This window comes from Calliopsis andreniformis, chromosome 5 (assembly GCF_051401765.1).
Source record: "Calliopsis andreniformis isolate RMS-2024a chromosome 5, iyCalAndr_principal, whole genome shotgun sequence".
Taxonomy (NCBI): domain Eukaryota; kingdom Metazoa; phylum Arthropoda; class Insecta; order Hymenoptera; family Andrenidae; genus Calliopsis; species Calliopsis andreniformis.
Window position 1 is genome coordinate 11059353 of NC_135066.1, and position 15776 is coordinate 11075128.

The 15776-nt window shown below is 40.5% G+C and overlaps 1 protein-coding gene across 1 annotated transcript in view; it reads right to left on the minus strand.

Annotated features, from left to right (window-relative positions):
- LOC143179705 (uncharacterized) overlaps positions 1-15776 on the minus strand; it is a 441599-nt gene that overhangs the window by 16987 nt on the left and 408836 nt on the right. The window contains exons 10-11 of the mRNA XM_076379021.1: positions 9046-9333; positions 934-1048 (exon numbers count right to left, since the gene is read on the minus strand). Of these exons, the coding sequence (XP_076235136.1) occupies positions 934-1048; positions 9046-9333 (403 nt within the window). The remainder of the gene's footprint in view (positions 1-933; positions 1049-9045; positions 9334-15776) is intronic.

Here is a 15776-nt window from a genome sequence, read left to right on the forward strand (position 1 = left end):
AATTGTATATCAGTCGAATAATACAAAGAATACAAAAAACAATCTTGTATGATATTGAATGGTTGAATACTTTATCTACTATTTCATCTCTAATATAACTAATATACTACCTTCATAATTCTACCTTTTCTGAATTTACAATTAGTCACTCTTGTGTTGGTAATTCTGTAATACATGAAACGTTCCAAATTTCTGATTTACCTCGTGTCGAGCTTTCGAGCATTTCGCAGGCTGCCCTGTAGCAGTATCTTTGGAACAGGTAACCTGCGTTACGCGAGTTTCTGCGTAAGCAGACGTCATGGTGGACTTCCGAATATGTCTAAGGTAAAGTTAATGTAACCTGACAGTTAATATAACTCAGTCCCTTCCTTATGATTATAGTTCGCGAAATGTATGAGGGAGGCGAGCGGAGGCAGAGGGAAGGCAAAGATAGTCGCATCGAGATATGGTTGCAGGGCACATAAATCATCGAAAATGTATTCGTATTGCGCGGTTCCTTGAATTTATACGTTATAGTTAACGTTACATCAACGTCATCGTTCAGGGTTTCGAATGATACATCTGTGGCTTATTCATAAATCAGGAGAGTAGAAAATCTGTTTGGTCGTTACTTGAATCATTATTCTCGTAAAATATTCATTGATATTGTTCAGGATTTTGTGTTTAATCCACGTAATAATTTTGCTATTGTATATAAACTCACAGCTATAATTTCCTCACTTTGTGAAATCATCCTTTTCTTTCATGAAAATATCGAATATTACTGTAATGTACTTGCTATTTTTCTGCGTATAAATTAATCTTGATAAAGTCTTGAAAATATGTTATAATGTTCCCCGCGTATTTTTAGTCGCTAGTACTTTTTTACGTTCGTGGTTTAGTGGATTCAGAGAATTTCTTTCGCATACATTGCACTTTTTAAATAAAACTCACCAGTCGTCCTTTTCAATATAATTTTCTCCTCGATGAGCGCCCTCACGCTGACGGAAGCAGTTTGTAAAGGTGGCCCGACGACCTCTTTCTTCTCGCTTTTCTTATTCTCGGCATCCTGAAACAATTGAAAGTAGAACGTATTAAAAACGAATAATGGCGTCCCTCTTTATTAATAGCCTGACCTTCATAAGTTCTAACAACACGAATAATTGCTCGACAAACTTTGTAATCAATTACAGCGTTCTACTTCTTATTATGACTTCATTTTAAATAGCAAACTTCCTTTCTTCTTGCAACATTTTTCTTTTCGCGTCACATTTGATTCCTCATCCTCCAAAATTCCTTTAGAAATTAATAATACACTCACATCACAGTTAATCTCTATTATTACTTTTCTCATTCACTGTGACCTGGACAGCATCCTGTGAATCTTAAGCAAGATCCTCAAGAGTATCGAGAACAAAGCTTCCTTGCGTGACAAAGAGGGGACCTGCTTAACCTCGCCCGAAACTCACGATCTAATTTTATAGGGCTCGTTACAGGCAGATAGATTAGAACGATGGGTCATGCTAAATTGTTGGAAGGAGGGGGAATTAAGAAAGAGGAATGAGAAGAAGGACGATCGTAGAATCAGATGAAAGAGATCAGACATTTCACGGAGGATTATAAAAGAGAAAGAATGAAGATCAAGATGCAGGGAGAGAGGAAGAAATGGGTGACTGGCAAACAGTGACGGGATTAATCGACGATTATTAGTTTAATTGAGGATATTAGTTTAGGGTCCCTGATTTCGAGGAAAGCTTTGGAGGATTATGAACGATTGTACCCTGGAAATTTCGTGCTACTGTTCTCCTCGAGTTTGCTACACTTGCAATAACTTAGAACTGAAAGCAGAACACTAATAAAGAGTTCTCATTATTTTTCATTTTCTCTGCTTAGTGGATCTTTACTGTCACTGAATTTTCTGAATATCTTGCATTACTGTTTCTATTTGGAGAAGAGAGTACAGCTAAAATTTTGTAGTAATTGGTAGATAAAATTACTCTGTGAGTTATTTCGAAAAAGAAGAGTTAGCATATCACATAAAAATTCCCAATATCATCATACTAATGTAGTGTAAGATACCCATTATTCATGTACGAAAGTCCATTATTCAGTCCCTACTCCACATATCATTCGAAAACAGTTGCAACGCTGCACATACTTCGATTAGAGTTGACGGAGACTAGTGGTTCCCTTCGAAAGGAAGGGTTAACTGTCCCAAGCGATTAGCATACGTGTCCACGTCCCAGTTGCATATATCTTCGTTCCCCTTTCGCGAATCCCCTTCGAGGAACCATGCATCACAGGTTCTGCGATACGTCTGCTCAGTGTCGTCATCTTGATCAAACCTTAATAGCGAGAGCATGGCCTCCCGGTAATCGCTGATCGTCATCATGCTCCTCAATTTCCTATCCGCTACTTCGATATGTAGCCCCTGCGTTTCTGATTCCCTTTGCGTGTGTATGCACATCGGGTGTCTCGCGAAAACTCTTTCAAAATTACTGAGAGATCCATTTTCATCGAAACTGTTTTATTCGCAATGAATTCTTTTTAATTGTCATCAACATAAGTTAAGAAATTTCATGAGTAGAATATTTCAGTGATCTATAGGCCAGATTGATGTAATAGTTCTTCTTTATGAGCTCGATAATGATGTCAGCATATGCTGGAAACTTGTTCACAGGTTGACATAGTTTTCATTAATGAGGCAGAGGGGCTCTGAGAGAATGAAGGAACTATTGAAGATACTACAGCGAGGTTATATCGAAAACTATTTGTACTATTTTTGTTAGTCGATTTAATATCTGCTATATAGGGTATTCGACAACAGGTGTCAGAAATTTTAAGGGATAATTCTACATTAAAATATTACGAAAAAAAGATGAAGTTATTCGTTGTTAAGGAACGTGTAAAATATACGTGACATGTGTCTGACTTAAGACTTATTCTACTGCTGTCGCGAACTAATCAAACCAGACACAGCGAGATCAGCAGAATGTGTCTCAAATCAGGCATAGCAAATAAGTCCCAAGTCAAACACAACTAGGTCAGTAGAACACGTCTTAAGCCAGACATAACACAGCTAGTAGAATAAGTCACAAGTCAGACACGTTTCACAACATTCTGAGGTGTTTCCTCAAGAATTAATAATTCTCAAACGGAGCTTTACATATATTTTCATTCTTAATTTTTGTTTTATTTTATCGTGTAGTACCGCCCCTCAAAATTTATAACTCCAGTCGTAAAACACTCTGAATGATTCTCCCACTCAGAACTGTAACAACTACCACCCGATTCACCATTTTGATCCAGATTCGTATGGATGAAGCTTGCGTGACCGATCTTTCGCGAGACACCCCATACATCGACACTCGCGAAATTGAACTCTGTCTTTGACGTGGCGTACCGCGCTCGCTTCATGAATATTGATCGGCGGCCGTTAATGCGCGAAATTGATTGCGGAACGCTCGCCAGCTCCGCGACTCATCAATTCGATCCGTGTCGATTCCAGCCACGGACCAGAGCGAGTTCCCTCGCGTCGTATAATGCACACGTTCAACTTTTTTCCTCCTCCGCCCCCTGATTTTAATTGGGAGACCCGTCTCTCCCGCCCTCCTACACGTGTTCGAGATCCCATTTTTTTTTTTATTTACTGTTCCTTCTTTTTGCCCTGCCCGTTGAACGTTCCATGCTAAAAGGGTGGAAAGTTGATCAGGAAATCGGCGTATTAGGGGAAATTCGTGGAGAGAACGAATCGTCCGTTTGGTAAAGTTACGCTGCGTAACTTTTGTAATTATGTGGCGCTGTGAAGTGAGTTTAATCGATGGACTGATAAGGGGTGTATTGGACCTTTGAGGGACTTCAGTGCTACAGGGGTTGAATTTCAGTGAATCCAAATTTTTCTCTCTTAAATGGTGGAAGCGTCACTAACTAGATTTAAATAAACATTTAATTTCTTTTCTCAATTCAATTTTGTAAAAATACACGTAGATAATTGAACTGTTTAAATACTTGCTCGATAGACTGTGAATTTTTATATAAATTCACATTTTCGTAAACACAGTTGAAAAAGGGGAATTTAAATGAAAATTTATTTTGCTTCTCAAATATTGTCTATAATTTTTGTATATTATTATATATGCATTCTGCAATCTTTTATGTATTTAGACTTCTCAAACATGCATAAAAAACGGCAGTCTAGTAACAAAATTGGATATAGCCAAAAATGGTAAACACAAAAAATTTGAATACCACCAAGAAAGAAAAGACAAAGCCACATACGATAAGATGGATAGTTTTCATTCAATTTCCCACTGTTTATCTCGAAAATGCAAACGACCCAATTCTATTAATCCGAGGATTAAGCTCTAATCGGTTCCACTGGTGGACGCAAGTAGACGTTTTCAGCGAAACGAGCGCGTTAAAAATATTCTGAAATTGGTCCAGCGAGCAGTTTTGCATTACTTGAAACGTCAACGAATCCTCTTAATCCCCGTTCCCGCAGCGCATTCGCCAACAAAACCTTACTGCTTTCGCGCAACAATTTCCTGTGGGACTCGGACACGGCTGCCAATTTCGCCGACATATTTTCTAGGAACGAGGAGTATGGCTTTCGACGGTCTAAAAACATGTATAATTGCACGAAATTTTTCTCGCTTCCCCGTCACACGAATAGCTGCTTTTACAGTCGAATGAAATAGATAACGTTTTCAGGACATATGAGTTTCATGGAATGGCTAGCAAGTCTACAAATGAACCTTAGAAGAGTATCTGTTTAAAAGTTTGTAAAAAGTTTCGTATCGGCTTCCAAAAATATAAATGAAGTTTATTTTCCAAAATTACGTAAAGTTTGTGAATATAACAAAAATTTACCATTTTTGACCTGTAAGTAGTGTTTCGAGAATTATGTTTTTCATGCCTTTTGATATGTACCAGCCCAATAATTGTATGGAATACTTCAAGTAGCTCTTCAAAAAATATATACTTAATATTACAACCATAGTATTTATACACAACATTGCCTATATTTATAATAAAACTTTAAAGTGAAAGTTCTCAAGAACAGAAGCTCATTTTAACGAACAGTACGAGACTCTTAATGCACTACGTCTATATTAGAAATTCTACCCGGTCTAATCCTAAATGCGATTCCCATGCCCGTGGACTCTCCTAGCCAACTCAAACTCAGAACAGCCCCTCATAAACGTCCGTAACGATCCACGAGTCCCAGCGCGGGCTCGGGAACGCGGGTCAAGAAATCGATGAACAGGTCTCCGCGCATCAAGCGAATAATGCGCGCCTTGTCGCAGCAGGGCGCAAATGGTGGTATTCAGAAGCCAGCTACAAATCCCTGTGCACTCGCGATCACGGCCATTCCCTGTCGTGAACCGTGAACCGCTGGCCCGCGTGTCCCTGAACAGAGGGAGGGCTTCTAATGCGCGCGATCGTGAACAGGCATGCGGGCATAAAGAGCCAGCCCCACGGCCATGAATATGAATGTGTACACAGATCAGAATGAATGGATCTGCTCGTATGAACGGAAGGCTGGACGTGAGACCGGATACAGTCGATGCTCGTGGATCAGAGAGTGAGTGAGAGTATGTGTGCGTGAGAGAGAGAGAGAGGGGGAGAGAAGGACATAGAGGGACAGAGGGAAAGAGAGCGAGAGATGAAGAGAGAGCTTTCCCTGTCTGAAAACTCGGCCGTGCTCCGAACGAGACCGCCCCCTCTGAAAATCCCTGCCCCCGTAACCAGTTCAGATTCAATCTACATAATGGAGAAAGCTCGAGACAATGTTTGCACGGTCCCTCCCCTCTTCAACACCCCTCGACCACCCATCTCGTGGCAGCTTCCAATCTTTCCGTCTCCAGTTCCGCCGCGGATTGCCAGGGGGATCCAGGTTTGGACCAAAGAGCTTGTTAATGGGTTCATTTGGATTCGATCATCGCCTTACCTTTCTCCATCCAGGAATCGCTCCCCGCTTTCCCTCTCGTCCAGCCTTCGCTCATTTACTCTCGTTCCAGTCTTTGCTCTATCGACTGGCTTCGTCTCTGACTCCTGTGGCCCCCATCCTGCTCCTCAGACGAGAAGCTGGATGGCGTGGGCGGAAGGAAGATCGAAAGGTGAAATTGTCGGTGATCGTGATTGGGAAGTAACGAGTCGAGTGGTAGATTAATCGCGCGTTTGAGTGGGAACTGGGGCACGTACCACTCCGACTGGTCAATACTGTTTCGAGTAGAGGGCTTCGGGGCACGGGATGCATCGATGGCTGGCCAAGGGGTGCCCTTCTTCGCGGGTGTCGTCGGTTCTGCGACTTTGATTGATGCGCAAGGACGAATCGATCTAGATCGACGCGGTTGTACAATGTGTTCAACCGTGAATTTACTGCGCGATTGTCTGTGACTGTAGGGTGATGCTCGCTTGAACAGCTTTGGGTGGGAGTATGAACTGTGCAGAGGTGAGAAATCACTTGGGACAGAGGTGAAACTGAATAAAAGCGAGGAAGTAGTTCTAATGGAGTCGGTGAGCTGGAGGACAGTACAAGTCTAAAGTTAGTCATTTTCAAATAGTTCTACAATTATAAGGGATTCCTGGGCATTTGAAAATTTAAAGTGTGGTTTCATATGTTAAAACAAGATGAAAATATAAATAAACGAAATTACATTTTGGGGTTCATTTCAGAATTATTATTTGTTCAGAAAATTTTTAAAGTATTCGTGAAATGTGTCTGATTCTTATTCTACTGGCTTTGCTATGCCTGACTTGGGATTTATTCTACTGACTTCGCTATGTCTGGCACAAGACACATTCTACCAGCTTCGTCGTGTCTGATTTGTGACTTATTTTACTGAATTCAATGTGTCTGACCTGGCTATTGTTACACATGGCAGTAAAATAAATGCTTAGTCGTGCACATCTGTCACGAGTATTAGACATTTTTCCAACAATTAATACCATGGAAATGAAGCTACAAACGCAATTTCATAATTTCTGATTACCATCCTATTTTAACATGTAGAATAATCTTTTAAAATTTCTGACATTTATTGTTTAACACCGTGTACCTTAAAGCTACAGTAAGTATATTAAGTCACACAGAAAACAAGTGGACCTAATACACTCTGGCTCTGGAGTCCATATAGACATATAAAATGCACAGAACTACACGCTGGGATCAAATACATCAAAATGTAGTTTTGGACTTGTACTATTCTTCAATTTACCGACTCAATGGAAACTCAATACAAATTCTAGTAAATTCCAGTAAATTATATATCGTTGATTCACTATCACCGTCTCCAATTAAAAGAATTCGAATTATTATGGTTTTCTTCAAGGAACTGCAGAAGATAACGAAGGTATCAAAGAGTTTACACCCAGAGATCACTGTAGACATCATAATTAAACTCAACTGAAACGAAATATCTTCACCACCCACAATCCCATTCATAAAAACGCAGGACAATGTATGAAACCATTTCAATTATAAAATACCATCCCCAAAACCACCCCACTATCAAAGAACAGCTAAATACTCTCAGAGCGTCGGCCACTGTGAAAAGAGTCTCGCTAGCTGATCGATGAATATTCAATTCGCTCGGCGTTATCCGTGACCACGCAAATTCCGTTATCATTCCATCGAGGACTGTAAACGCTTCCGTGCCGCCCGTTCAATCTCACCCCCTATCAAGATCGCAGCGAGGTAGGGGTTGGGGGCCTCGAGCGGAAGAAAGTTCTCAGAAGCGAATCTCTTTCAGCACTTTCCTATGAACGACACCCCGTTCGTTAAGACATTTTTAATCAGCGCCGGTGGCTGAGTTCCGAGGCACGACGCTGAGAGAAAGAGGGACGGGAAAGCGGAGCGAAGCGGGAGGGCGAGAGAATCGCTGATCTTTCTATTCCAACGACTGCTACAGCCAGACTCTCTTCCTTGACCTTATTAAGAGCCTCTCCGCGCGGACTCCTCCACTCACGGGGACGAAGAAACGTGGAAAGGGAGCGCGCTGAAGTCGAGGAGATCTCACTCAGAGATCTTCTCCCTTATTTCTGTTCCCTTCTTATTTTTTCCCATCCCCCCCGCCTGTCCCTCCCGTCCCAGCGATTATCGCCTCGAGATGCACCGCGAAAAAGCAGCGGAGCAGCGTAACTGCTGGGGATTCTCGGCGAAATCGCCGGTTGATTACATTTCGAGGGGGTTGGCCGGGGGGGCGAGGTGAGATTTTCATGAAATCACGGGTTGATTACACGATGGCTCCCCCCACCACCTCCGACGCCTTCTCCGATTGCGAATTCATATGGTAATGTCGCTGAACCTTTCGCGCTATCCTAGGCTACGTGGGTTTGGTAAACATCGTGGGGTTCTTGGGAATTCGATTTCACCTCGGGGGTAAAATGCAGTTTGCAGTGGGCGCTGGGGAGGTGGTAAACGGAACAAGGGGCTGTAAGGTGGTTTCGAGAAGAATTGAAGCGGGGGGAGTCAGATACGCGATTATTAGTATGCTCGGAATAATTGGATATTTGAATAATGAGAGTGGGATTAATGAGGTTTGTGCTCTTTGGATTCTCCTATCTGATATAATAGATTTCATTAGACGCACTGCAATGTGGGGTTGTAATAAGATTTCGCAACGATGAGGAGAGTTGGAATAATAAAGGTTCTAATTAGTTCCCTGAAATCCCTGAGAACCCTCCTTTTTTAATAATGAAAGCAATAACAACGATATTATTAGTATAATAATAAATCTAATAATGAGCATAGTAAATGAATTATGAAGGAATATGAAGAATATCACAGAATCTATTTATTTCTTTGTTCTTAGATTTCTCAGAACCCTTTCCTAAGTCAATAATAAAATCACTACCCGCACTTAATTTATTCATATTCCCTCGTTTCCTGCTCATTTTAATTTCATTGTAATTTCCTCCATTCTCCTTATTTTTTCCCAGAATTTTCTACTAAAGAGTTCAGCAATTTATTGCTCCAACACTTTTTCAACATGTTTGTTCTCTTATTTGAAACATTGCTGATTTGAAACATAACATAGAGTAGAAGAATGGTAACAAGCTTACCTTTTTGAAGTAACCGCCATGTAGTCTCATGTGGCCATTGAGGGCCGGTATGTTTTTGAATTTCCGATGGCACAAATTGCACTCGACTGGTTTCGGTTCTGTTTGCGACTTGTTGGTCGCTGCAACGGTGCCAGGAGATGCTGAATTTCCTGGCGATGGACTGCTTTTTCCTACGTTCCCGCTCCCTGGCGAGTTAGCCTGCGGTTGCTGCTGCTGAGATTGCTGTTGGGGCTGTTGCTGTTGCTGCTGCTGTTGCTGTGCCTGTTGCTGCGCTTGCTGCTGTTGTTGCTGAAACAAAAAAATTAATTTATTGTTAGTATAACGAGAGAATTAATCAATAATTCAGTTGCTGAGTAAAAGATTCCATTTTTTCATTATTTAACTCATTTTTTGAAGTAGCAGTTAACTTCAAAATAAATATTTAATAATTACTCATTATGAAACAAAACTATAAAAGTTCCCATTTTTCTGGAAATTGTATTTATTTGTATACTTATTGAAATATGATTATATATTATATATTGTTAGAGTGATGCTAGTCTGTGCCGTGTCAATTAAAAAATCAATCATGAAGCTAAAGGTGTAAGCGAACCTTCGATATCATATTCGATTCCACAAGAATACAAAGCACCACTTCTTGCAATTTCCTTTCACACCTGTGGCCTTCGATTAATAGAAACATCTTAAAGTTCGAGTACCCTTCACCCTCTGACTTTGAAGAACAGAGTGCACTCGAAGATACAATCACCATGAATTTATATATTCCATTACAATCTCCTTCGATTGGTTCTTCCTCATTCTAATAGGGACGGAAGCAAACGTAATAGAATAAAGAATATTTGCCTTCATCCTTATTCGCAGCTGCACTGATAGTATTGGATTCGGGTCTACATAAACTCCAATTTTTTCATGGGATACACAGTAACAATTTGTTTATTTATTGTTAAATGAGTGACTCCACAAAAACAGAATAAAATACTAACAAAAATTAATCTAAACTTAATACCTTTACAACTAATAATCCACTACAAAATTCTCAACCCCATTATCATTACCTAGCCATTCATCAAACAATAAAAAAAGATATCACCTCAAAAGACTTAATTACTCTAAAAGATCAAACGCGTGAAAGCATCCTGTAATTTCACCCGCGACTACCCCGAGACAAGAGGGTACGCGTTCTTCGCGCCACCTTCTCCGTGGGAACAAGAAAATTGAAATTCTTCGAGTCGCGAGTCGTCTCCCCGCGAAACGCATCCCCTACCTAATAAAAATTCTAATAAAAGCGTTCGTTTCTTTTCTTCCGAACGTTTCCAGCGTTTCACACGACAGCCCGCACCCCCATCATCCCCCGTCGTCTGCTCGCGCTCCACTTCTACCGCGAGATAAAAGGGGAGCGATGCGTGATAATAATATGGCTACGCGAAGCAGCGGAATAACTTCTGGCCTCGGGTTAAGTCCTCCCGAGAACCGAGAGACGAGCACCGTGGAAACTCAGCAACTACGCGAACGCTAACGGGGCTGGTGGCGAGGGGGTGGCGGGGCAGGGAATAGCTAAGTACAGATCGAGAACGATGCACCTTGTTTCGTAATTTTCATCTCCTTCAGAGGAGCGCGAGAGGCGAGGCGAGCTCTTGGAATACACGCGCGTTCCCAACCCCCTCCTGTTTCCTTTTATTTTCCACCGAGCATGTTGATGATAGATGTTACCTGGAAGAATGGCAGGGATATATTCCCTGGGGACGAGGGAGACTGTCTTGAGGGTACGAGAGAATTAAATGATCGAAAGTGTGTGCTTACTACGACGAGGGTGGTTAATATTTTTAAGAAGGTTAATATTTTTGAGGAGAGTAGAAGGGGTGGTTTTGTGGACTTGAATTTTTTGATTTAAGAATAGGGTGGATGGCTTTGGTTGATAGGGGATGATAAATAAATTAGTGGCGATTCGCTGATTAGTTGACTGGTTTGATGCGCGTCTTCAGAGAGAATACTGTGAAGTGAAATTGGAGTCTGTTGGTCAGACGGGATATACGATACGATAGACGATGCGATGTATAATAAATATCGGGTGAGGGGAATTTGTAATTGGGAGGTATAGATTTTCTGGTAATTATTGAGGACTAGATTAATACAAGTTCGTGCTATTACGGTAAATATCAGGTACCTTTTAGATGTTTTATTAGAAGTACTTTTATCATTTATTATGGTATTAGAATAATAAATAATTATATGAGCGCATATTAGGTACTGTATTTTTATATAAATATCGATAAATATATAGTTATTAAAATAACCTTTTTATTCGTTCATATTTTAATATCCATTGATCGAATATTCTACATGGTTGTCTGACCAGAAAAGGACTATTTCACTGTACAGAATAATTCGTCAGAAATCCAGCTTCAATAACGTGCAAATTATTAATATGTGATAATTTTATATACACTGCTTCATACTTGAGTGAACAATATCGTGTCTCCCTTAGTTTTATTATCTATAATTTATAACTAACTTAATTAATATACGATTTTCAAATGCATGGAATCTAAATTTATTATTATAGTCTACATGCAGCATTCTCATTCAAAATACGAAAAATTTATGGTGTTACAAAATGCGTGGGTTTTGGGAATTGAAAGAATATAGTTTTCCTGTAAAGAATATGCGTGGGCATCGCTCATAAAATAAATTAGCTATTGTAAATTCGCAACGGTTCCCCTGTTCGAAGTATTGTGTTTTTGCTAGCACATTTTTATCACTTAACACCTCCCATTTTATCGAAACACTTCTCCGCGATGAAAAACGTCCCAATTACGGGCATTTTCCAGCGGCTCCACTCACTACAAAATACAAAACAGCCGCCACTTTTGCGTTCCTCTCCAGCGAACATGCGAACAGTTCAAACGAAAATTAGTCTACATTTGATTTAACTGTAATTTCACAGGGCGTTAATTTTTACCATGTTGCGAATCCCTCAGGCAGCTGATTGATTCCAAAAGTGGATGTGGGAGTCATTAACCGTCGAATTCGGGCGACTGATTTGAAACGAGCTATCGATTTCGTTCGTCGACATAAAGACACACTACTGTGAAGTATTTTCTAATTACTTCGCTTTTCTATTCTATTAAACTCAGTTTTAAAAAACTTATACTCGGTAAATATGTACTTAGAACAGACCAGGGCAAATGTTACTGTAGAATCATTATGTTTAATGACATTATTTGAAAATATGAGTATTACAGAATTAATATATATGAAATATTGATTTATTTGAAATAACAATTTCAAATTTCAAATTTTTATTTCAAAACCTAGAAACGAAATAAATATTTTATAATGATACATAATGTTAACCACATCAATCCGAAAATTGACATACTTGGTCGATGAATTCACTCCTTGAAAATCTCTTTAAGCTGAATGTTAATATAGTTTATCTTCACCTCATCTCTATATATATACTGCTGTCTAATTTTCTTATTATTCTCCATCTTTCACTTTACACTGTGCACCGTATTTCTCTCACTTGTATACCATAATATATGAATCAAAGGGTTATGTTAAAACAATAAAATAAGATCCCTACAGAACAAAATAAAGCTCCACATAACATCACTCCAAGCGTGCCTAGTTCTGCTCTGAAACCTCAATCAATCCTCCGACACTCTGCACAGCGAAAAAAAAAAGAGGCGATCGAACGACCCCCATCGAATCCCATACTCGAGACTCGTCGCGACAATCTGGAATCGAATCGAACGGGTTGTCTGCCATAGCTCGCTAAAGCTCATCGGGTATTCCGTCGACGACCCCGATACTTCAATAAATCATCGAACATCAAGTCCTCCCTGCACTTTATCTGCATCCGCCTTGGGGTGAGTCAATCCGGGGGCGAGCTTCCTCTAGACGAAGTGTCGTTACGTAGTCGAGTCCTCGCGGTGAAATCGCGCGCTCTAGTTTTCATTCAGCCCGTAAATCGTTCCGTCTACGCTCTCGAATCGGTTCGAATCGAGGAGAGGGATTCGAGGGACGTTCGATTTCGAGAACGTGCAGCCGCACGTGCGTTCTACGTGAGACGCATGGCAAGCCACCTGCGAGGCCTATCGCTCTTCCACCCCCGCGCAGGGGGGTAACGGCGCCAAGGGAGGAAGGGGCGAAGAGAGAGGGTTTCGAGAGGCTACCTTTCGGGTCACATCTCGTCTTCGAGTGGCCTCCTTTCGTGAATATCGTCGGAGCGAAGGCTTAACGAGCCGGCGTCCGTGCGAGCCCCAGCTCTTTTGTCACTTAAGAGAACGTACTTCCGGTGAGTGGCGTTCCAAGGCAACGCTGGGACCGTGGATTGAAAGGAGAATGAGTACCGACGGGAAGAAAAACTGCCGCGGAGGGCCCTCTCACGAGAATCCGATCGCTTGGCCAATTAATTGAGACCTTATTCTCGATCGAATGCTCTGGGAAGCTTGAGAGGACTGATAGAGATATTTTGTTAGACGAAGGGTTTGTGTGTAGGGGAATGGCTCGGTAGTTCTGGTCTGCTGAGAACTATTGAAAATAGAGGGATCTAAATTAATTTGAAACGTATGGAAATATTCTATGTAGGGATGTAAGGAATATGTACCTACTTAATTATTTGAAGTAACTATTTTATGCTTCTATGAAAATGAAGACATTACAACACGTTACGAGTAGAACACAGTATGCTAAGATCCGAATATCCAATATATGCGAAATGATTAAGTAAGGCAATGAAGAAATTACAACACACATGCTACGATGTAGGCAAAAAATGGAAAAACACCCTAACCAGTTAGTAGAAGCTACACATTCTGCGGAAATTCCAAGAAGACTTAGAAAAAGAAAACAATAGATCTTGTACCTGTTTCAGATTGTTATACACCTACATTCACAGTAATTTTCACAGAAAAATACAAAGTGTAGCGAAAGTCTAACAACACACAACATGTAAAAAAAAAGACACAGAAAATAGACAAGTATTTGCAAGGAGATTATACCTTCCATTTTTCAGACATCACCGTCTGCATATCGGTGTGGCTATACTACTTGCTACTGTATGTACTACACTCTTTCACTGTTCAAAGAGTCAAGACCATCGAGTAATACAATTTAATTAAATTGATTAGATTATCGATAAGAATACCATTTAATATTACCTAGAATAAATAATAACTTATAGGTATTTCATACATTTTCAATAATGTGAGTGTCCAAATACTTATGCACGATAGTCTATCTACAAATCATCAATCTATTCTGCGCAAATCAATCACAGTGAAGTTATAAAATAGATCCTAAGTTACTTTAGAAAATCAGGTGGACGTTCATGTTAACTGCGTTCATTTTCTTTTGTGTCTTGATTCCCCAGACGATCTTCGTCAAGACTAATCCGCTCGACTACGTTTTGCCTCCTTTGTTTCATGAAACGTATGATCTGGTCGATGGACGATAATCGGCGGCTCGTTTGTAGCGGCGGTGCATTGTGGGACATGAGTGAGCTTAATTTAAGACTTCACTGTCGCAGTGAAGCGACGATAAAATCCGTTTAAACTGTGCCGTACAGACGATTATGTCGTCTCTCTTTCCTCTTCTCACGTTCGATCGGAAATATTATCATTTAAAGTAATGTTTAATTTTTTCTCTTTGAAGCTTCTTGCTATCAATTGTAAAATTAATTTAGTTACTATGATTGGTTACTTAATTATTAGTAATCGATATTAGCTGTAAATAAGTTAGTTAACAACTATGTTATCATTTTTCTAAGGTAGATTTCAAACGGTCTAAGTGATTTTCGACAAAAATAATAGAGGCAGTTTTAGCTTGAATACCAAACAATTTGACAAATAATCAAGTACAGGAATTATTGTAAAATTTGTATTCTTTAATGCTGATTGAAAAAAATTCATCTACTCACTCAACCCTCAGTGGCCTAGGATATGAAGATGAAAAGATATAGTACAAATTCACTTCAATTAAATTTGATAACAGTCTATCTGATAACAATCTAGGAAAATGTAGTTTCAATCTGAAATTACTGAGCTACAAAGGCTTAAACTGACTCCATTTGAACTAAGATACCTCCACTACCACAAAATCTCAAAAACCATCCACCAAAATTATTCACATCCCCTCGCAAAATACAATGCTACTACCTATTATCAATCATCTCCCTTTCAGCCACAACAAACAAAACTCCTCGTTTCTCGAGGAACTTACGCGACCCAATGGAAGGTAACAAGGAACAAAAAGGGAAATGGTACACAGACGTCGACAATTCCAGCAACGAGCAACGATAACAAAGCGTCACGATTGATCGATCAAAGGAGGGGCTAGGGGAGGATCGGCGGCGTGTTTTACGCTAGCCATTACCGTCGACTCAGCCGTTTCGTTTCGAGGGATGGCAATCGTCGTACAGAGCCGAGGAGAAGAGCGTCAGCTTCCCGTCATTTCCGCTGTGAACGGCTTAACCCGTTAAAGTACAAAATTACGACGGCGTTTCCGGATGGGCGGCTCGTGAAACAGGCGAGCGAATTCGGAACTTCCCCCTCGAAGCATCCTCTCCGCTCCCCCCATCGTCGGGATGCCGCGCGTAAACGCGTCGAGAGGCGTTGAAAATGTCTGCCGAGAGATCGGGGATGGTCCGAGGTCGCGAAGGAATTAACAGAGGTACACGAGGGCAGAGGCAAGGAACGAGGGAAAATGTGTACGATTGTAAAAGGGTG